General features: G+C 45.3%; 1 protein-coding gene across 4 annotated transcripts in view; it reads left to right on the forward strand.

Annotated features, from left to right (window-relative positions):
- Positions 1 to 23,734, forward strand: part of INTS9 (integrator complex subunit 9) — a 423,090-nt gene that overhangs the window by 388,508 nt on the left and 10,848 nt on the right. For all 4 annotated transcript variants that reach the window (XM_029596158.1, XM_029596159.1, XM_029596160.1 and 1 more), the window contains one exon: positions 565 to 663. In XM_029596158.1, the coding sequence (XP_029452018.1) occupies positions 565 to 663 (99 nt within the window). The remainder of the gene's footprint in view (positions 1 to 564; positions 664 to 23,734) is intronic.

The following is a 23,734-nucleotide window of genomic DNA, read 5'->3' on the forward strand; positions in this document are numbered from 1 at the left end:
TAGAGACTTGCTGGGTTTTACCCCCAACATCAGCAGTGTCTGCATGGACTGAGTGGGCCCGGCAGGTGGCTACCTCTGCTTTTCTCCCACAGATTTGGTAACTGGTCAGTGCCACAGGCCAGAGTTTGCCCATATATACTACAAGTCCTATGCTGATACGCTTGTATTTGGCCCTCCCGGGCCTAGAGCCTGCACTGCCTTCACACCTATCCTGATTCTTTAAAACTTTCAGTTGCTCACTTTTATTTTGTTTAATCTTTACAGCTGAGCTCCTTCACACTACTGGCCTTCAGGGCTGGTTTTGTTGATTATTTTTCATTTGTTATTCAATTACAAACTTCTGACCGGTAGAATTTTGTGTGCTCGAGGCATTCAGAAATGGGAGAGAAATACAAGGTGGGAGGATTGCTCAGTTGCTGCATGACTGAATTCATGTTTTTAGTTCAATAGGCCATGTTAAAAATACCTCACACTCATACTGCCAATTTAATGCACAGCTGATTCTGGGTAAATTGGAAGATTGTCACTAGCTGAAAATCATTCATTTTCTCCTTTTTAATTTAGCTTGCAGATTCCTTGGTGCCTTTGGAGATTAAACCTGGCATTTCCTTGGCAACTGTCTCTGCCATACTACACACTAAAGACAACAAGCATGTGCTGCAGGTACTGGACATTTCATGTGAAGGGGATGTGGTCATAATGGGCAAAAGGTTATTTCCAAAAATCAACTGTAATCAAATATAAGATATTTTTCTGTGGTTTTAACAGAAACTTAATTCATGATGGACATTAAGGTTTTCAGAGGCTTTTGCAATGCCTTATATTTGGGGTGGTGAGTCAAGGAAAAGCTAGAGAAATCTGATTTCTTACAAAATATTCCATGATTTAGTTATTTTTTTTATATACTTATATTCTGCCTTTCAGGTGCTTCAAAGTGGGTTACATGTAGGTACTGTGGGTATTTCCCTATCCGCAGAGGGCTTACAGTCAGAAGGAGATTTATCAAGCTGCAGTATTTTATAGGGGGGAGGTGGGTGTTCTTGTGATATTTTGACTCTCTACCTGACAAAATATCGCAGTGGTCTTGTCATGATTTGTTTTCATTTCAGGAGACATGAGTGACGGTGAAATAGGGCCTATGTGTATGATGGCCGCCCACCTCGGCCGGGGCTGCCATTTTGGTAAAGGGCCTCAGGCCCAAAATGTGCCCCCCCCCCCCCCCCCCAACAAATATAGAAATGGCCCCGGGGTTCTTAGTAGACCCCACCCATCCTAGGGTCACTTGTCAATGCAGCCCTGCATAAAAAAAAATGTGAAATTGTGCAGTAATGCCCCTTCTCACAGGGCAAGCAGGATGGTAGCCCTCACATATGGATGACATCACAGGATGGAGCCCAATCACTGAACACTTTTGTCAAAGTTTCTAGAACTTTGACTGGCACCTACTGGGCATGCCCAGGATTGCACTAACACTGCAACCAGCAGGGGTCCCCCTTCAGTCTTCTTTTTTCCACACAGCAGTAGCCACGCAGGTTAAGGAGCTTTATAGAGTTTCCTGACAGGAATTTTCCTCACGGAATTACTTGTTAGTTAATACCCCACAGGGGTCCCCCTATTGAACATTCTACATCCGCGGTGATCCGGTAAGTTTTTTTCCCCGGTTCTGGTCGAGTACCATCGAGTTTTACCCTCGCGGCCTGCTGGCCGTCAACCGCACTGCGGCTCAATTTTTTGGATGGCCGTGGCGTCAGTGCCCTGACTGTGCTCACACAATGTCCATCACAGACCCCCATAAAGTCTGTGTAATGTACCAAGGGTGTGAGCATGATGTCCTGACTTGCACCAAATGTGCCTTAATGACACCAAAAGGTCGCAAAGCCAGAATGGAGAAGATAGAACTTCTCTTTCGGTCTCAAACTTCGACTCCGTTCATAGCTTCGACGTCGTCCGAACCGGCACCATCCACGTCGCGCTAGTATCGGGCACCGGCCAGTGTCCGTCCAGCGTCGATGACTTCCCGGCCATTGACTACCTCTGTTCCCCCTCAGGACCGAGGGGATCGTCGAGAGAAACATCGGCATCGACATTGTAAGCCTCAGACCATCGACAAAGGCAAATCATCGACCTCGCCATCGTCTGAGCAGCCGCCGAAGAAACCCCATCCAGAAAAGGCATCAACCCTTTCTGAGTCTGGGTCACTGAGGCAACCCTCACCCGGATGGGTAATGCGAGCCGCGACTCCGCCTTTAACTGTGGTCCCTCCGGCTACACCTCTGCCTCCTTCTCCCCTTCCGGAACCGGGGCTGATTGCTCCAGGTCTCCATGAAGAGCTGGACCGAATGGTTCAGGAAGCCATCGGCAAGGCGATGCAAAGATTCCTGATTCCTCCAATGCAGAAGCCGTTGCCGATTCCCGAACCGACCACCGATCCCATTCCAGTAGCACTGGCACCACTACTCTCGAGGATGGAAGAGCTACTAGCCGCTTTTCCTCCAATGGATCCGGGGACACCGATGGTTCTGGTGCCCTCCCCAATTCCTCTGTCATCGGGAGGAGAAACACCGTTCCATCTTCCTCCATCAGGAGTCCTGCCGATGCCTCAACCATCGATGTCACCGATACCATTACTGCCATCGGTGCCGCCGATCCGTCCATCGATGCCCTCTGTGCCTTCATCGGTGCCTCCGTTGGCTCCCTCAATGCCTTCGGAGCCTAGACCGGGACCTTCGGGGATACCTTCATTCCATCCCTCTAAGGTTCCTGGAGGGGCTGCTGATGAACCTTATGATCCATGGACTGACGATTCGTCCCAGGATACAGAGGATTTACCATCACCACCCTCTCCTACCAAAAGCAGGAAACGTTCTCCTCCAGAGGACTTGTCCTTCATTAATTTTGTGAAGGAAATGTCTGAGTTAGTTCCCTTCCAACTGCAGACTGAACAGGACGATAGACACCAGATGATGGAGCTTCTACAATTTCTGGATGCTCCTAAAGAAATCACCTCTATCCCTATCCAATCTTCTGGATCTTCTGAAGAAGAATTGGGAACACCCTGGTCACACTAGTCTGGACCACATATTTGGTCCAGTCAGCTCCAAGGTTCCAAAAACCTCAATTGGATCACCAGTCCGTGGTTGAGTCTGCCCAAAAGAATGCCCAGCGCTCAAATCCTCATTCTTCCTTCCCTCCGGGCAAAGAGCAGAAATTCCTGGATGCCATTGGTTGGCGTGTCTGTCAGGGATCAATGCTTATCTCTCAGATCGCCTCTTACCAACTTTATATGACCCCGTACAACAGGGTCCTATTCAAGCAAATACAGGACTTTGCGGAGTCCCTGCCTCAGCAATTCCAGGAACAACTGCAAGCCCTGGTTCACAAAGGATTTGAAGCGGGAAAACATGAAATAAGGTCATCTTATGACATTTTTGACACAGCTTCCAGGGTATCTGCAGCTGCTATTTCGGCAAGAAGATGGGCCTGGCTTAAGTCTTCGGACCTATGTCCTGAAGTCCAGGACAGATTGTCCAGTTTGCCTTGCATTGGGGACAATCTGTTTGGTGAACAGATCCAAAAAATAGTGGCACAGCTCAAGGATCATCATGAGACTCTTTGCCAACTCTCTCTGTTGCCTTCTGAATATCCGGCCAAGCAAGCATTCAGAAAGGACTCCAAAAAGTCATTCTACCATCAAAGGAAGTCCTATCTACCACCGTCTAGAGGTCGCGCCACTAAGCCTTTCCAGAAGGCCTAGTCCCGACTACCTTGTAAGCCAAAACCACAGCAGCTCCTCAGCCAGGCCCTGCATCTGGTTTTTGACTCTTTCATAGAGAGCAGCAGCCAGCTTCCAGTACCGCATGTACCATGTGGGAGGTTGATTGTGCCACTTCCACAACATATGGCACACAATCACCTCAGACCAGTGGGTGCTTGCCATAATCTCTCAAGGTTATCACCTGAACTTTCTCTCCATCCCACCGGATTCCCCACCTCGGCTGACGTGGGGAACATCAGACTACTCACTACTCCTGGATCAGGAAATCTCCCTCCTCCTTTGATCCAGAGCAATCTAACTAGTGCCCTACACCCAACAGGGCCTCGGATTCTATTCCCGGTATTTTCTAATCCCCAAAAAGTCAGGTGGCATTCGTCCAATTCTGGACCTGCGTGCCCTCAACAAGTACCTCCAATGAGAAAAGCTCAAGATGGTAACTTTGGGTTCCCTCATTCCTCTTCTGCAAAGGGAAGACTGACTCTGCTCTCTAGACCTCCAGGATGCTTACACACACATTGCGATAACTCCGTCTCATTGCAGATTTCTGAGATTCCTGGTAGGCCCAAAGCACTATCAATACCGAGTGCTCCCATTCGACCTGGCATCTGCACCACGAGTTTTCACCAAGTGTCTCATAGTAGTAGCAGCCTTCCTCAGGACCCAAGGTGTCCACATCTACCCCTATCTCGACGATTGGTTGATCAGGGCTCCTACTCAGCAAGCTGCTCTGATGTCCCTATGTCTTACCTTACACACTATGATCTCTCTAGGATTTCTCATCAATTACACAAAATCCTGCTTCGTCCCATCTCAAACTTTGTCATTCATAGGAGCAGACTTGGCCACCTTCAAAGCAAAGGCATCTCTGCCTCGAGAACGAGCTCTCACTCTCACTTCTCTCGCACACCAGCTAAAGTCTCGACAACATTCAACTGCACGCCATTTCCTTATCTTACTGGGGCACATGGCGTCCTCAGTGCATGTTACCCCAATGGCTCGCTTGGCCATGAGAGTCATGCAGTGGACTCTAAGGTCACAATGGACTCAATCCACTCAACCACTATCAACCATTGTCCACATCACCAACCCACTTCGTCAGTCTCTAGCTTGGTGGAAAAATCAGTCCAATCTCCTCCAAGGCCTACCTTTCCAGACTCCAGATCCTAAAATAACAACCTCGGCTGGGGAGCACATGTTGCCAATTTGCAAACTCAAGGCACCTGGTCTCCAGAGGAAGCCAGACACCAAATAAATTTCCTGGAACTCTGAACAATCAGATATGCTCTCAGAGTGTTTTAGGATCGTCTTTCCAACCAGATCATCCTGATTCAGATGGACAACCAGGTGGCCATGTGGTACATCAACAAACAAGGGGGAACGGGCTCCTACCTCCTGTGTCAGGAAGCTGCTGCACAGATATGGGCGGAGGCCCTTTCCCATTCAGTGTACCTTAGGGCCACCTACTTGCCGGGAATGGACAATGTGTTGGCAGACAAGCTGAGTCGCACCTTTCAACCGCACAAGTGGTCCCTCGACCCCACAGTAGCGAAGTCCATATTCCAGCGTTGGGGTTACCCTCACATAGACCTCTTTGCGTCACCTCAAAACCGCAAATTAGAGAATGTTTGCTCTCTCACTCCCCCAACACTCACCACCAAGAGATGTGTTCTCTCTCTCATGGGCAACTGGTCTCCTATATGCATTCCCTCCACTTCTACTTCTCTCAAAGACTCTCGTGAAGTTACATCAAGACAAGGGAAGCATGATCCTGATAGCCCCTCACTGGCCACGCCAAGTGTGGGGAATGACCTGCTTCTGATCACTCAAAACGACGACGGGTGCCTTCGCCACCCCAGTCTTCAGGCCTTGTCCCTGACTGCCTGGATGTTGAAAGGCTAATTCTTCAGCCACTCAACCTTTCAGAGCCGGTTTCCTGTGTCTTGATTGCTTCACGAAAGCCTTCCACGAGAAAATCGTATTTTTACAAATGGAACAGGTTTAAGTCATGGTGTTCTTCTCTGTCCCTTGATCTTTTTACTTGTTCCACTACGAAGTTTCTAGACTATCTCTGGTACTTGTCAGAATCAGGTCTAAAAACTTCTTCCATTAGGATGTATGTCAGTGCGGTAGCTGCCTTCTAAAATGGTGTTGCGGGTGTTCCCATTTCAGTGCAACCCCTTGTCACACGTTTTCTGAAGGGCTTGCTCCACCTCAAACCTCCACTGCACCCTCCGGCCCCTTCTTGGGACCTCAACCTGGTTTTGGGTCGGCTCATGAAACCACCATTTGAGCCTCTCCACTCCTGTGAGCTTCGCTATCTCACATGGAAAGTGATTTTTCTTTTGGCAATCACATCCATCCGCAGAGTTAGTGAGTTACAGGCCCTAGTTATCTACCCACCTTACACTAACCTTCTGCACGACTGGGTAGTTCTCCGCACTCACCCTAGGTTTTTGCCTAAAGTAGTATCGGAGTTTCACATTACCATCATGCTTGGTCTCCCTTCATCACATACCAAACCATTACAAATGGTACAAAATGCCTCCGCCCGTATACTCACCAACACCAGGAGAAGAGAACACATAACACCCATCTTGATGGACCTCCATTGGCTGCCCATCCACTTCAGAATAATCTACAAGGCCATTCTCACCATTTTCAAAAACATCCATCAATTAGCCCCAATCGATCTCCATATTCCTCTCCGATTACACCATTCCACAAGACCGACAGGAGATGCTTACAAAGGATCACTTCAAGTACCTCCAGCCAAGACTACCAGACACATCACGCTTAGAGATCGGGCATTCTCCACAGCCGGTCCAACATTATGGAACTCCATTCCCCCCGATCTTAGAATGGAACCCAACATTTCAACATTCAAGAAAAGACTCAAAACGTGGCTGTTCACACAGGCCTTCCCTAACTCCAACTCCATCTAACTTCATCCAACTCCATCTAACTCCCTTCATGCAACAAGCTCCGCTAGCATTAGCGTTAATAGCCACCTTTCACAATGTTATTTATACTTGTATATAACTATCTGATCTTCATTTCCTCTCTCATTCCAAGTTATTGTTTTCCTTGTTATATGTAACTGCTTTTCTGCACTATTGTTTAAATGGTAAAGTTTATTATAATTTCACCCCTGTTTCTTGTGAACCAGCATGATGGGACCACCGTCTTGAATGTTGGTATATAAAAAACTTAAATAAATAAATAAATAATCAATCCATTATACTACTCACCTTCTTTCCCAGGCCCCATTCTAATGCAGGAGAACAGGCTCTGCATACCCTTGACTGTAAACGGGCTCTAGCATTTTATCTAGACCGTACAGCTACCCACAGGAAATCCACCCAACTGTTTGTTCCTTTCCATCCCAATCGAATGGGTCAACCTGTGGGTGAACAGACTCTTTCCTCCTGGTTAGCGGACTGCATATCCTTTTGTTATCAACAAGCAGGCATTCCACTTCAAGACCGTGTTAAAGCACACTCTGTCAGGGCCATGGCAACTTCAGTAGTGCACCTATGCTCGGTGCCCCTTCCTGATATTTGTAGGGCTGCTACCTGGAGTTCTCTCCATACCTTTACAGCCCACTATTGTCTTGACAAGGCTGGCAGACGAGATTCCATCTTTGGCCAGTATCTTGCGCAACCTTTTCGCAACTTGAGGTACCAACACCCTTCCACCTACCCGTTAGGGATCAGGATGTCCTCTGCCAATTTCCACCCCAGTGTTCTGCCTATTGGCATGTCTTTTGGGTTCATTTGGTGCATTTCTCGGACATCCTCAGCTCGGTACTCACCCATATGTGAGGACTACCATCCTGCTTGTCCTGTGAGAAAACAAATGTTGCTTACCTGTAACAGGTGTTCTTACAGGACAGCAGGATGTTAGTCCTCATGAAACCCGCCAGCCACCCCGCGGTGTTGGGTTCGTTACGGTTTTCTTATTTTATTTTTTGGCACTTACTATAGCTTTTAAACAAGACTGAAGGGGGACCCCTGCTGGTTGCAGGGTTAGTGCCATCCTGGGCAAGCCCAGTAGGTGCCAGTCAAAGCTCTAGAAACTTTGACAAAAGTGTTCTGTGATTGGGCTCCATCCTGTGATGTCACCCATATGTGAGGACTAACATCCTGCTGTCCTATGAGAACACTTGTTACAGGTAAGCAACATTTGCTATCCCTTACCCAAACCCCTCCCCTTTTCTGTAAAATCTCCCCCTTCCCCCTGCTCCCTCCCTTCCAAATAAATAAATTCCTGGTGGTCTAGGGCCCCACTGGCCCTCCCCCCCCCATGCCTTAAAATGAACGATTGGTGGTGCAGTAGGGGTTTAGAGTGCCCCCCAATCTCTGGGCCCAGTCAACACCATTTTTCCAAAATGCCACCAACTGGCCTTTGCCTCTACCACATGATGGTGCAAAGGCTGGTCAGCGTCATTTTGGATGCACCAGGCACTGGACACTTGTTACCAGTTGTGAGAGAGGGTTTCTAGAGTGGGAGAGTTCAGGGCGGGTTTAAGGGGGAGGGGTGGGAGGAGGGTTGACTTCTGGTGGTGACACAGGTTACATTTCAGTTTTGCAATTTCAAGGTTGGGGGGGAGGCTTTTCAGGCCTGTAGCCCTGCAGTGTTTGTGCCATATTTTGGAGGTGTTGAGCTTGGCCGGCAAGGGTCTCATTTCTTCAACTGGGTAGTCAATTAAGCTAACATAAGACATTGCCATACTGGGTCAGACCAAGGGTCCATCAAACCCAGAATCCTGTTTCCAACAGTGGCCAATCCAGGCTACATATACGCTACTGATGCTAGTAATAGCAGTGGCTATTTTCTAAGTCAACTTGATTAATAGCGGGTAATGGACTTCTCCAAGAACTTCTCCAAACCTTTTTTTAAACCCAGCTACTCTAACTGCACTAACCACATCCCCTGGCAACAAATTCCAGAGTTTAATTGTGCGTTGAGTGAGAGAGAATTTTTTTCGATTAGTCTTAAATGTGCTATTTGCTAACGTCATAGAGTGCCCCTTAGTCCTTCTATTATCCGAAAGAGTAAATAACCAATTCAGATTTACCTGTTCTAGACTCTCATGATTTTAAAGACCTATATCATATCCCCCTCAGCCGTCCGTTCTCCAAGCTGAACAGCCCTATTCTCTTTAGCCATTCCTCATAGGAGAGCTGTTCCATCCCCTTTATCATTTTGGTCGCCCTTCTCTCTACCTTCTCCGTCACAACTATATCTTTCTTGAGATGCGGCGACCAGAATAGTACATAGAATTCAAGGTGCGGTCTCACCATGGAATGATCCAGAGGCATTATGACATCCTCTGTTTTATTCACCATTCCCTTCGTAATAATTCCTAACATTTAGGGTCATTTATCAAAATGCTATAAGGGGTTTTCACATGTGTTAAGGGCTTATCGCATGCGAAAAGCTCCATTAATGCATGCAGCCCTTAACCATATCGTATGGTACGATGCAAATCCGAAAAAGAGGAGGACTTAGGGGTGGGAGTGGGCTGGGTTTACCATTTGATGGACTCTTTACCTGGGTAACATCAAGCTAGGTTGAGAGAACATTGCACAAATCTCATCTTTGAGTGACTTTCCTCACTCCGAGGGTCATCAAATCTTCACAAGAGAGCACTGTTCTGTTCGTACGTCTCACTTTGAATGTCAAAGTGGCCCCTAACCCCTACACTAATACCTAAACCTCACCTCGAGTTACTAGGTGGGCCTCCCATAGAGATAGGTATTTATATCTAGTGTTGGGGCATTTTGACTAGGCACTCTCTCTCTCCCTCTCCCTCTCAGTGGCTCTGATAGTAAACATGGTCCCCCCAGTGGTTGTATGTAGGAAATACCACACTTCTGGCACTTATCTCAAAGTGCGAAAAAGTTATCGCAGTTTGCGGTAACTTAGCTCTTCGCATAGGTATTAGCGCAAATTGCGATAAACTGCCTAGTACCATAAAACACGCCCCTTTTTCTAATGCATGCGGTATTTAGTGCATTTTGATAAATCCAGGCCATTGTTTGATTTTTTTTGACTGCCACAGCAAACTGAGCTGACAATTTCAAAGTATTATCCACTATGATGCCTAGATCTCTCTCCTGGGCGGTAGCTCCTAGTATGGAACCTAACATTGTATAAATGCAGCATGGGTTATTTTTTCCTATGTGCATTACCTTGCAATTATCTACATTAAATTTTATCTGCCATTTGGATGCCCAATTTTCCAGTTTCACAAGGTCCTCTTGCAATTTATAACAATCCATTTGTGATTTAACTACTCTGAATAATTTTGTATCATCTGCAAATTTGATTACCTCACTCGTCGTATTCCTTTCCAGATCATTTATAAATATATATGTAACTTTCGCATCTTGTTAAATGGTTGACTAAGTTATACCCCTTGTTACATGTAAACCGATTTGATATGAATTTATTCCTGAAAGTTGGTATAGAAAAGTGTTAAATAAATAAATATATGAAACGCACGGGTCCTAGTAATGATCCTTGAGGCACTCCACTGTATATCCTTTTCCACGAGAAAATTGTCCATTTAATCCTGCTCTTTGTTTCCTGTCTTTTAACCAGTTTGTAATCCACGAAAGGACATTGCCACCTATCCCATAGCTTTTTACTTTTCTCATTTATGTATTTATTTATTTATTTAATGAGTTTTATATTCCATCCTTTGGTTTTGCCATCACAACGGTTTACAAGTTTCAATCTGGTTAACATTCTTAAAAAAAAAAACATGGTACAAACATTGGAATAAAAGTCAGATAACAGTTACAGACAAGATCATAAAATTAGCATAATATATAATAAGAATAAAGATAAAGGTAGAATATACAAGTGATCATAACTAAGAGAAATAAAAATGGTCGGGCTCTGTATAAAAGGTGTTAAAGGGGGATGATACAGGATTGTCATAGTGTTTCTTGGTAGGCTTTGGTAAACAACCAGGTTTTCAATTCCTTCGTAAATATTTTCAAGCTGGGTTGTAGTCTTAATTCGGTTGGTAGTGTGTTCCATAGTTTGGGGCTGGCGAGAGAGATTGCGCGTTCACAAACTGAGATAAGTTGTGCGGACCGAAAGGAGGGAATTGTCAGGAGGCCTTAGTTGGCTGAGCGAAGGTTTCAGTGTGATACGTGAAGTCTGATAGTAGCGCCTAACCAGTCAGTCAGTTCCTCATATATTAATTTGTGTAGAATGTCAATATTTTGTAATCTATTCGGAATTTTATTGGAAGCCAGTGTAAGGATGTAAGAATTGGAGTTATATGTCCATATCGTTTTGTAAGATTATTGTTTTGTAAGATTGTTAAGATTCTGGCTGCCGTATTTTTTAAGATTTGAAGATGACGAATACTGGAGAGTGGTAATCCAAATAATAAGGAATTGCAATAGTCCAAATTGGAGAAAATGTGCAGTTGTAGTACTGTTCTGAAATCCTCTGGGGTTAAAAATGGTTTTAAATGTCTCAGTGTTAGTAACTTGTGGTATCCTTCCCTTATTTTTGTTGTGATATGGTTTTTGAAGGATAATTCACTGTCAATGATGACTCCTAAATTGTGTGCATGTGTGATCGGGGAAATTGCCGCCATTTGATTCTCAATTTTGAGGGGTGGTAGGGGTGATAATTCTTGAAAGAAAAACAAGCCTATTATTTCTGTCTTTTCGATGTTTATTATGAGTTTCATGTGGGTTAACAGTTTGAGGAACCTTTGTCAAATGCCTTCACAATGAATATGCATGAGACACATTTGCATACCATGGAGACTCAGTATATGCAAATGTATCTCATGCATATTCATTGTGGATATCCTGAAAACCCAACTGGCTGTGGGGTCCCCAGGACAGGTTTGGGAAGCCCTGTTCTAATGACTGCCCTCGCTGTTTCAATACTTCCCTCCCTCTCCCATGTCAAAAAACAAAACCAGCCCCAACCCATCAAAGCCTCCCCATGTCAAAAAACAAAACTAGCCCCAACCCAGCAAAGCCCTCAACCTCCCTCCCCATGTCAAAAAAACAAAACCAGCCCCAACTCATCAAAGCCTCCCACCCTCCCTCCCCCCATGTCAAAAAAAACAAAACCAGCCCCAACCCATCAAAGCCCACCACCCTCCCTCCCTCCCTCCCCCAAAACAAAACCAGGCCCAACCCATCACAGCCCACCACCCACCCTCCCGAACCCCCCAGACCCATCGAAGTCCCTGGTGATCTGGTGCAGTGCCCGGGAGCGATCTCCTGCTCCCAGGCTGTCAGCTGCCAGTAACTAAAATGGTGCCAGCATCTCTTTGCCCTTACCATGTGACAGGGACTACCAGTGCCTCTGGCCAGCTCCTGTCAAATGGTAGGGGTTGTCCATTGCTCCTACCATGTGATAGGAGTCGGCCAATGGCCCCCAGCCAGACCACCAGGGACTTCCATATACAAAAGTCCCAAATAATTCAGTTAAAGGAAATTTTGAGTCAAATAAAAACTTTATCAATCTCTCCAAATTATACTATTTAACTTTACAATTTAAAAAGTGCATCCCCATGTATTGTGACAAGAGAACAGTTCAATTTTTGTTGTTGCTTTAGATAAATTGATAGAATCTGTTCTCTGCCAAATATTTTGCCCTATAGAGTTTCCAGGCATAACAGTAAAGGGTAGATCCACATGCTGTAAAATGACTTTAAAAGAACAAAATTATAATTACAGTAAGCCACTATGTTATAGCTCACTTATCAGCACTTGGGTTAACGAAAGACTTCTTTGTCTAATGAACCTGTTTGCGCTGATACAGCAAACTCCCAAATAGTACTTGTAGACCTACAGGTTAGGACATTCAAGGAGTTTGATAAATGTCCATTTCAGAAATTATAAGGCAGTGACATAGCACTAGGGAGCACAATGCACCTTGACCCGAAAGGAGGGGGGGGGGGGCGCCCAGCCTGAAGGATCGAAAAAGGCAGAAAAGGTGATTCCTGACCCAGCCCTGCAGGGGAAGAAAAAATGCTCTTGCTCAGCAGCCCTGTGGAGCAAAGAAAAGAGGCAGCTAGCTGGTGGCAGACCCTCACAGGAGGAAGACCAGGAAATGGGCTCTGCCTCAGCTGTTCCTTGTGGAAGAGGAAGAGAAAGCTACCTCTTTTAATGTACGGCTATTTATGCTTGTATGTACCAATCACAACCTATTCACCCAAAACCACTGTATTCCAGTGTATATATGCTTGTATGTACTCCATGTGTTGGGCCGTGCTCTGTTGTTTTGCTGTTCATTTTCTGGTATATTGCACCTGTTTTTCGTTTCAAAAAAAAAGGAGGATATACTGAAGGAAAGCAGACAGGGCTGAGGGAGAACAGGGGAAGGAGGGATATTATTCAGTTTCACTGTAAACCGGCCTGATTTGCATTGTATGCAAGAATGTCGGTATATAAAAATTAAAAATAAATAAATAAATATTAGGGAGATCTGTGAGGACTAGATTAGATAGAATACAGAAGGGAGCTGGATGACTGTAGGCATGGTGGGGGAGGAAAGGAATACAAAACCTGGAGGACACAGAGTGCATATTCAAGTCTTTGTACCTGAAATGGTACAAAAGCCCAGTAGTCCTCCCCCTACTTGTACATACGTTAACTTCCCCTTACCCCTCCCCTCCATGTTCATAATACCTTTTTTAAACATCTTTCCACCCCCCCGTTCCGCCTGCCTGCCCCCCCCCTTTTTGCCAGCATTTATCATTTTATATAAATACATACCTTTTACCTTTGTATTTCAATTCTAAGTTACATTCTATCATTTGTTATACTATCATATCATTCTATATCAAATATTTGTCCGACGTTCCTCTAAAGGCGTTCAAATGTTACTTTTATACGTTCCATGTAAAGGTTGTGCCTTTTTCCTATGGCCTTCCGCTGTTTTTTTGTAAACCGGTACGTTGTGCAAAGGGTTATCGGTATATAAAAATGTTAAAATAAATAAATAAATGATTTGGGTTAGTTAAGAAACAAAATGGGGAAAAGAGAAGAGGAGGGGCAGACAAGTGGAGGGATAAAGCAAAATGTTATCAAATTTATTTTTGGTTTGGGTTATGCCTTTTTATGGGTAAATCCAAACTCAGGTTACAAAACACAATCATGTCCTATATTGCACTGGAGCAAAAATGCACTTTACACGTAAGATATATGCAACAAATGCGCAAATGAAACTTTACTTGGCCAAAGTTTAGCACTTATAATTCTTTTATTTCAACACGGTGACTCCTTTCAGTGAATACTGTGTTTCACTGAAAGGAGTCACCGTGTTGAAATAAAAGAATTATAAGTGCTAAACTTTGACCAAATAAAGTTTCATTTGCGCTTTTGTTGCATATAACAAAACACAATCATAAAATACAGTACATAATGCATAATCAAAATACAGAGCAAAGTGAAACAGAATAGCAATTCAATGCATAGGTAAAATACATATAAAAAAAATACATCCATTTAGATATAATCATGTGCAGATACAATAAATACATTAATAATCTAGCACTATGACCAAACCACCCCATTCTCTCTAGGAGATGACACAAAAAGGGGTTGAATTAGAACAACTTTGAAACTTATGAGCAGGAGCGCCAATCGACAAGACTTTACCCCTGGCTACTGAAAGAGAGAACTGAACAGGTGATGGAAGGAAGAAAGCTATACAAGTTAAATGGAAAGAAGTGAAAAAGGATAAAAGATGGATAGAAATATCAGTGGGGGCTTGAAAGGCTAATAGGGGGAGTGAGAGAGATTAGAAGGACTGGTAAGGGGAACTGAGCCCAGGCCTTCAATTACCTTGCTACATCACTGTTTTCTGGCTTTTTTGGCTAAATATTTGGTATGTGAAAATTTGCACTGTTTATTCCTCAAAATAGCTGTAAGAAATTCCCCTCTCAAATGTATAATATACAGAGGATATGCATTATCTACTGAGGATACACTGAAGAAGCTATAGTCATTTTTATTGTGGTCAGAAGCCGTTCTGTGTAAGTAATCCCATGTTTACATAGCACAAGCAGACTGTTACTTATTAAACAGAGGAATAAACCATTATCCTGAGCGAACCAGCCCAAGTGATATCTCATGGGAAGTCAATGCTTTGCCTTAAGTGTCTGACTGCATTTTTTGCTAGATTGTATTTGAATAGGAAAGCGGTTTTAACATAAATCTCTTTGTGTTTAGTTTATTGGCAGTGTGCCCAGTGATGATAAGAAGTAGACAGATTATTTATAAAATGATGACACAAATCACATTAGTGTCACTCCCTTTCTGCCTCTTGCCAGTGACAGCTGTGCCATTAACACATCATTCAGTAGTTCACTGACACTTTTGAATGCTTCAGGGGAGGAGGATAGAAAGGGATGCAGAATAAATATCGATGGGGCCAATCTAATGTGCTGCCGTGTGGGAAACATGAGTTTCATTTCCAGACTTTGCTTCTGCTCCCTGGGCCTGCCAGGATTTGGGGATGTTGCAGAGGTAGCATTCATATCCTCAAAGGGGATGGTGAGGAAGAACCAGACATTGATCAATCCATTGCTCACATTGAGCTAACTGTAAATGAAGGCTTGTTGTGGCCCTAAGAGGAGCCAGTTGCAATTGAGCTTATGGGGAAAGACTAAAGAGGTTAGGACTTTTCAGCTTGGAGAAGAGACGACTGAGGGGGGATATGATAGAGGTGTTTAAAATCATGAGAGGTCTAGAACGGGTAGATGTGAATCGGTTATTTACTCTTTCGGATAGTAGAAAGACTAGGGGGCACTCCATGAAGTTAGCATGGGGCACATTTAAAACTAATCGGAGAAAGTTCTTTTTTACTCAACGCACAATTAAACTCTGGAATTTGTTGCCAGAGGATGTGGTTAGTGCAGTTAGTATAGCTGTGTTTAAAAAAGGATTGGATAAGTTCTTGGAGGAGAAGTCCATTACCTGCTATTAAGTTCACTTAGAGAATAGCCACTGCCATTAGCAATGGTAACATGGAATAGACTTAGTTTTGGGGTACTTGCCAGGTTCTTATGGCCTGGATTGGCCACTGTTGGAAACAGGATGCTGGGCTTGATGGACCCTTGGTCTGACCCAGTATGGCATTTTCTTATGTTCTTATGAGCTGGAAGTCCAGAGGAGCAGGAGAGAGATGCCAGACTCAAACTAGAAGGACATGCATAACAGAACCAACCAGAACTAAAGAGTTTTTCTTTTGATTATTAGAGACTTTGTTTTGCTTTTGCTTAATTTATCCTACTGTATTGCATTCTCATGCTATGAAATATATTCAAATGTGCCTAATAAAAAAAAAAGTTAAGTAATAACTTAAATTGGTGATTTCCAAACTGGGTTGAAAAAATAAGTGATGCCGAACCAAGAAAACAAGAGTATACAGTAGGTTAGCCATAATACAGTGCATATTCTTATAATACAGCAAATATATTCTCATCTTGAATTGCAGTATCATTGAAACGCGATGGCAGAAAGTCCTATCCACATCAATTTCTCAGTTTTATAATTCTTACCAGTCCCTCAAAGATCCTCTATGTTTATCTCAGGCTTTCTTGAATTCAAATATTACCTTTGTTTCCACTACCTACATAGGGAGCCTGTTCCTTACATCCACAACCCTCTGTATAGGAATACTTCCTTAGATTGCTCCTCAGTTTACTACTTTTCATCCTCATTCCATGATCTTTCGTTCTAGAACCTCCTTTCCATTGAAAGAGGCCTGCCTCCTGTACATGAAAACCTTGGAAATATTTAAATGTTTCTCACAGGACAAGCAGGATGGTAGTCCTCATAAATGGGTGACATCACAGGATGGAGCCCCGTATGGAAAACGTTTCTGTCAAAGTTTCTACAAAGCTTTGACTGACCCTGGCACACTGAGTGCACTGAGCATGCTCAGCCTGCAATTATCCCTGCGAGCCACAGGTGTCTCCCTCTGTCTTCTTTTTTCCGCTCTGCAGTAAGCATAGCGGTTGGAGCTCTGTGAGGAATTTTTAACTTTTTTCCTCATGGAAACACTTAACTTTTTACTTCAAAAGACACTTTTCCCTGCACGGGTCTCCCTCCGCATACGTTTTTACGACGCTCGGTGAGTACTTTGATTTATTTTTTCGGTCAGTTCCTGTCACCTTCTGGCCTGCTAACTGACTGAGGCCTTCCCTTTCCTTATTTTTCAGTTAGCTACACATAGCCTGCGAGTGTCCCTCTGTGACACTCTGCTTGGTTATTAACGCTAATGGGACAGGGACTTCAAAGGTTTCTGTTGCTGCCAGGGCCCCTGTAGTTTTGGGTCCTTCATTCCCCGGTACCCTCGCGCAATCAATGCCCCATCGCTACCAAAGGTACCCCTCCTCAGACCGCCCTGGATTTTTAGGTGCCATCAGTACCCCTTCCCCCGTTGTACCCTGATGCCATTCTCCCTGCATCTTTTTCATCAGTGCTGCCAGGTTTTTTCCTCCTTCGCGCTGTTTTTTCCTTGGGCTCCTTCGGTGCCACCTTACCCGTGTGAATGCCCTCAATGCACATACTCGGGTCGATGCCACCGTTGCCCGGGACACTTCCATCGATGCCAGGGTCACTTCCTCGATGCCATCCCTTAAATTATGGATGCCATCGATGTCCACAGCCTTTTCATCGAGGTCCAGAGCCTTTCCATCAATGGGTATTGATGGGCATCCATGCCATATCGATTCCATCGGTGGGCATCGATGCCAAGTCGATTCCATCGATGGACATCGATGCCAGGGCCCATTCCATTGATGGATATCGATGCCAGATGGTTCCCATCGAGGGACATCGATGCCAGATGGTTCCCATCGAGGGACATCGATGCCCAGGTGTTTTCCATCAATGGGCATCGATGTCAGATCAATTCCATCGATGGGCATCCATGCCAGGTCGATTCCATTGATGGGCATCCATGCCTATACCTTTTCCATGGATGCCATCGATGCCAATGCCAATTCCATGGCTGGCATCGATGCCAAAATGGATTCCATTGATGTCAATGTCACTTCCATCCATGGAGTCCTTGCCAACATCGATTCCATCGGTGCCCGGGTCGGTGCCATCGACACCCCTATCCTTGGCGCCGATTCCACGCACACATTTGCTACCCGAATCGATACCGTCAACGTCCGTGGCCATACTGTCGATGCCTGTGGCTTTGCCACCGAGAATGTCTGCGCCCGCCCCATACATCGATGCCCTCGACCCCCACATCATTCCCATCGGTGTCTTCGACGTTCCATTCGATGCGGTCATCGACTCAGTCGATGCCGGTATCTCTTTTCGATAACGAGATGTTTTTCTCGACTATTCGATGCCACATCGTTCCCATAGATACCTATGCTGATGCTATCAGTGCTCTGCCACTGGCATCATTACTCTGGCCGAGTCCTCGATGTTTTTTCATATCCAGTTTTGACGATACCCTCGATACCGTCAATACCGACATAGCACCGCCACGTAATGCCCTCACCTGCACACAATGCTCCATGCTTTGGGTTCTTTTTCAAGCCCTGTATTAACAGAGCAGGCGTGCTGACAGTCCATCATAGATCGCCATCCAGGACAGCGAGGGTTTCCATTTCGGCGCTGGGGAAAGACCGGGCCAAGCACTGTGGCACCCATCGTCACCGACACAGGGATCGTCTGCTGCTGACGCCATCCAGCACATCGGTGCTTTCCTTCTCGAGGCTGGACAATGCTCGGGCAGAGCCACATCACCACTGCCATCAGCACTGTTCCGTACAGTTTTGGCAGTCCTTGGTGATCTAGAAACACCGGATCGAGGTCCAATGGATTCTGCATTGGCGTCACAACACATCGAGTCGCTGCGACAAGGGTGGGATCACGAGCTCGTTAATCGGCTCCCCTGTTCCCGGCATACCCCACCGTCATAGGTGCGGGATTGTGGCCCTCTGTTTTCAATAGCAGTCGAAATGCCACTCACGCCCAGCCCGTCTCCTCCGTACCTGTGCCACCATACCGAGTATCGGAGTTGAGGGGACGTTTATGTCCACGGGCTACCCCTTGAGGACTCTGGAGATCGGAGACAGCAACCTTCAGCGGCTCGTCCTGCGGCGATCCATGTCGGATGGTAAGTACCCGCTTCTGCGGCATTCCCATTGAGATGTGTTCTCTAATTCGGGCCACATTGTTCGAAAAGTTCTGGATCATGTGTCTTTCAAGAACTGTATTAGTGTCACATATGCTAGCTATGTCACACATGCTAGCTATGTCAGCCACAATACCAGGAGAACCCCTCTATCATTTCTTTGGGAGTGCGTCAGGGCTTCCTCCCTTTTCAGCAATGAGGCTCTGTACTGATTAATGCTCTGTCCTCTGGTTCCTGCTCAAAACCAAGGTTCAGGTGCATTCGCTGATCTGCTAATCATGAGCTTCAGCAAATATTGCCTCAAGAACAAGTCTACCTTAAAGCCGGACGTCAGGTCTCAGTGTCGCCTTGTACAGCACGCAGAAATGCGGGTACGACTTTACCACTCACTCTCCCGTGGGAGCTTATATGATATCCTGATTACTTCAGCCCCTCCACTGGGACACCCCTTGGTCTCCCATCTGGCCGGATATCAGAGCGGTCACCCCCACCATGTACCAAAGTTCCCGGTACACTCCCCCAGCTGCTACGAAGCACAGAGGAGGGAAGGGAGGGGAGTTGGGGAGTTTTAATTGGACTATTCTTTCTTTCCACAGAAAGTAGTCACTGTCCGCACATCCTGGACCTCAGAAGTACCAATTTTCTTAGAAGTCACAGGTACAATGGTAACTCTTGTTTCCATGCTTCCAGATTGCAGTAAGTACATTACTCTAATCTTTCCATGTGCTTTATGTTGAGTCAACAATATTACCAAACCCAAGCTCTGCCGCTGGCATCAGCTTCGGCAACAGGAGTATTACATTCAATCACTATTAGTGAATGCTGTTTCTCTGCGGAGTGCAACATCATTCACTCTTTTCCTTGTATGGACATCTGCACAACCATAGTCAGTCCATGCAAGGAGCTCTCACTTCTTCCTGACTCACTATACATTTCCTAACAGGGATTATTGTCACTGCCATAAATCCCTTATACAACACTTCTGGAAACCACAGTCATAAAGACCTTCCTGTCCAGCATACGCGCAGACATTCTAATAAATTCTTACATGTCCCTGCGTGCATTTTCCATTACCTCAGACCCTCAATTCCTCATTGTCGGGCCATGGGGTTTTTTCACTATGCACTTTCCTCATAGAAAACTGCTATGGGTTACATTCAGTGAAATTCCATTATTAGTGGGTCAAAGCTGTGCAACCGCTTTCATCCCTCATCCATATTCCAGATCTAGAACCACAACCTAGTCTGATTCTGCTCATGCTCGCATTTACTCAGGGTTGCAAAGTTTGGCCTAAAAGCTTCTCAACCCAATATGTGTCTATCCACTCCAGGCACAGTTTCTCTTAAACTTCCTGGAGCTTGTAGCCATGAGTTCTACCCTTATGCCTTCTAATACTGCCTCTGCAACAAATCTTTGTGCATACAGACAGACAGCATAGGGACAATGTGCTTTCCAACACACAAGCACGCATTACCTTAGCTGCCCTGCTGGGAAGCTGCACAGCTCTACCCTTGGCCCTTGCTCCCTTCATGCATCCTCGGGCCACTTATCTAAGAGATTTACTGAACGCACTAGCAGACCTTCTCCATGTAGGTTTCTATCCTCTCGAATGGTCTCGGACTACATGTGTAGAGGGCAAAAACTTTTAACACTAGGGTCAACCGAGCTTGCCCTCTGCGTCTGAATCGAACCATACGGTGCACAGATTCTACTCCCTACACATGTTTCCAATGTGTTCCCTTAGACGCCTTTCTTCCATCAAGGGCCTCTTAAATGTATCTCTTCTGCTGCCTTTCATAGCCAGCACTCTTCTAATATTGAATCGGGACATGGTTCACTATTCCTCTAATCCACGCCCTGACCAAGACCAGTATGCTTCACATACTTCTCATTCTATCACACCAGTAACCACTTACCTTCTCACCAGTCAGTCCCAAATCGTAGACTAACTGATGTTCTCAGGTTCTGGTAGCGTCACAAAACCTTCCACACATAAATCCTACCATTCAAAATGTCAGGATTTACCACATGACGCATACAAAAGGGTATTCCCCTTTCTTCTATACCACTCTTTCTCTTGCTCCCTCGGATTCTGCTCCCCAGACATCCTCCACATAGGTACACCTCTGTTCCAATTGGTTTATTGTTTGGGAGTGGGGATATCCGTTTTACGGTAAATCCCTTCTGAGTCAGCTTACCATGGATTATCCACTGATCAAGCCGCCTCTATTTTCACTAGTCACGGAATGGAACCTATATCTCATGCTTATAAGTCTCATACGTTCTCGTTTCGAGCCTTTCTATTCCTCTCATTTCATAGTTTGGCATGGGAAATTCTTCCCTCATAAATGTAATTTCTGCCAGCAGTGTCAATGAGTTACACTCTTGTAGTTACATACTCATCTGACCCTGCATTCCTCCGTCACCGAGTGGTTTTTACGTATTCAACTTTCTATCTTTTTTAAGGTAGACGTTGCATCTCACCTTATTCAGAATATATTCTGCCCATTTTTTCCAACTCCTCTCTCTCACCAGAGCGAGAGGGTTCTTTCCATTTCTTGGACAGAAAGGCTACGCTTGCATTCTATCTAGCTTGCACTACATTCCATAGGAATTCCACCTAACTCTTTCCTTCTGTGGAAAGAGTAAACCTGCAAGTTCCAGTTGGCAAACAGACCTTTTCCTCCTAATAGACGGTCTGTATCTCTTTTCCTACCAACCAGCAGGCATTTCACTCCAACACTGTGTGTAACCACACTCTGTTGCATCCGCCTCAGCCTTAATAGCTTCCCATCGGCCGCTGCTGCTTGTACACATATTATCAGGCTGCAACCTGGAGTTCTCTCCACACCTTCGCAGCCCATTATTGCTTACATACGGCTAGCCGGCATGCTCCATGTTTGGCCAGTCCATCTACTCCTGTTCCTTTTGGGTTAACTACCCAACATCCTTCCACCAACCCTTTAAGGGTTTCAGGATGCCCTCCATTCCAAACTCCACCCACATCATTGTGCCCTTCGCACATCTTGGGTGCATTTGGTGCACTCTCGCGCATCCTCAGCTCGGTACTCACCCATTTGTAAGGACTTACCATCCTGCTTGTCCTGTGAGAAAGCAAATGTTGCTTACCTGTAACAGGTGTTCTCACAGGACAGCAAGATGTTAGTCCTCACGAAACCCACCCACCACGCCGAGGAGTTGGGTCTCTATACGTTTTCACTTTTATTTTAGTTTCGCTTGCGCTTTTAGCTATAAGACAAGACTGAGGGAGACACCTGTGGCTCGCAGGGATAATTGCAGGCTGAGCATGCTCAGTGCACTCAGTGTGCCAGTGTCAGTCAAAGCTTTGTAGAAACTTTGACAGAAAAGTTTTTCGTACGGGGCTCCATCCTGTGATGTCACCCATTTGTGAAGACTAACATCCTGCTGTCCTGTGAGAACACCTGTTACAGGTAAGCAACATTTGCTTTCTATTATATCTCCCCAAACCCGCCTTTCATCTAAGATATAGATGTTTAAATCTTTGTCCATATATGCTTTAGAAGGAAGACCACTTATATAGGGCAATATCACCTCCTTTTTCTGCTGACCCTTCCCCTCTTTGGGCAGCCAAGCAACTTTCTGGCTTATACCCTCACCTTATCCACCTGTTTGGCTACCTTAAGATCATCAGACATGATTACCCCCAGATCCCACTCTTATGTGATTAGAAGAATTTCACCCCCCTACAATGTATGGCACTCTTTGGTTTTCGCAACCCAACTGTATGAATTTCTTTTTAACATTAAATCTGAACTGACAGACCCTAGACCATTCCTTGAGCTTTTCTAGATCCCTCTTTATGTCTTCTACATCTTCATCTTTCTGACTGTTTAAACTGTTGCAGATTTTGGTATCATCCGCAAAACGGCAAACCTTTTCCGGCAATTCTTCTGCAATGTCACTTATGAAAATGTTGAAAAGAATGAGTCCAAGGACCAATCCTTGCTGTACCTTTCCTTGGAATAAATTCCATGTACTATTACCCTTTGTCACCTTCCACTTAACCAAATTCTAACACAGTCAGTCACTTTAGGGTCCATACCAAGGGTGCTCAATTTATTTGTAAGTCACCTGTGTGGAATCATGTCAGAAGCCTTATTGAAATACAAGTACATTACATCTACTGCTCTCTTCTGATCCAACTCCCTGGTCACCTAATCAAAGAAATTAATCAGATTCATCTGAGACCCAACTTTGGAAAAATCATGCTGCCTTGGACTAGGAATGGGAAGAGAAGTAGACAGGAGCGGAAATGGAGAGGATGAGAAGGATCAGAAATCTGAGATGGGGAAAAGGAGGAGAAGGGAGAGCCTTAGATCAGTGCATTGTGGGTAGGTTCCAATATCTGAGGAGTAGGGGAAAGGAAGGAAGGGAGAGAGGTTCCAAGATCTGGGAGACAGAATCTGAGATGGAGGGAAGATCCAAATTATGGTGGGGGTAGGGAGGTGCCCCTACACTGCTTCGGTCCTGCTCCCCACCCCCTTTCATCCTCACCCAATCTGGCTTAAACATACACTCACCAAACACTGCCTCTGACCCTTGTTCCCCTCTATCTCACATATACATCACCTTTTGCAACCCCCTCACCCCATGATCCTTTTCTTATCCTCAATGCATACCTCTATCACTGTAACTGATCCCAGTAGGCAGGAGGAACAGATCAATGGTAGGGCAGAAGAGGAGGGGCTGGATTAGATAGCGCAGCTTTTCTTTGCTCTGTCCCTTCCAGTCTTACTCATTCCCCACCTATTGTCTGCC

Source organism: Rhinatrema bivittatum, chromosome 3, assembly GCF_901001135.1.
Source record: "Rhinatrema bivittatum chromosome 3, aRhiBiv1.1, whole genome shotgun sequence".
Taxonomy (NCBI): Eukaryota; Metazoa; Chordata; class Amphibia; order Gymnophiona; family Rhinatrematidae; genus Rhinatrema; species Rhinatrema bivittatum.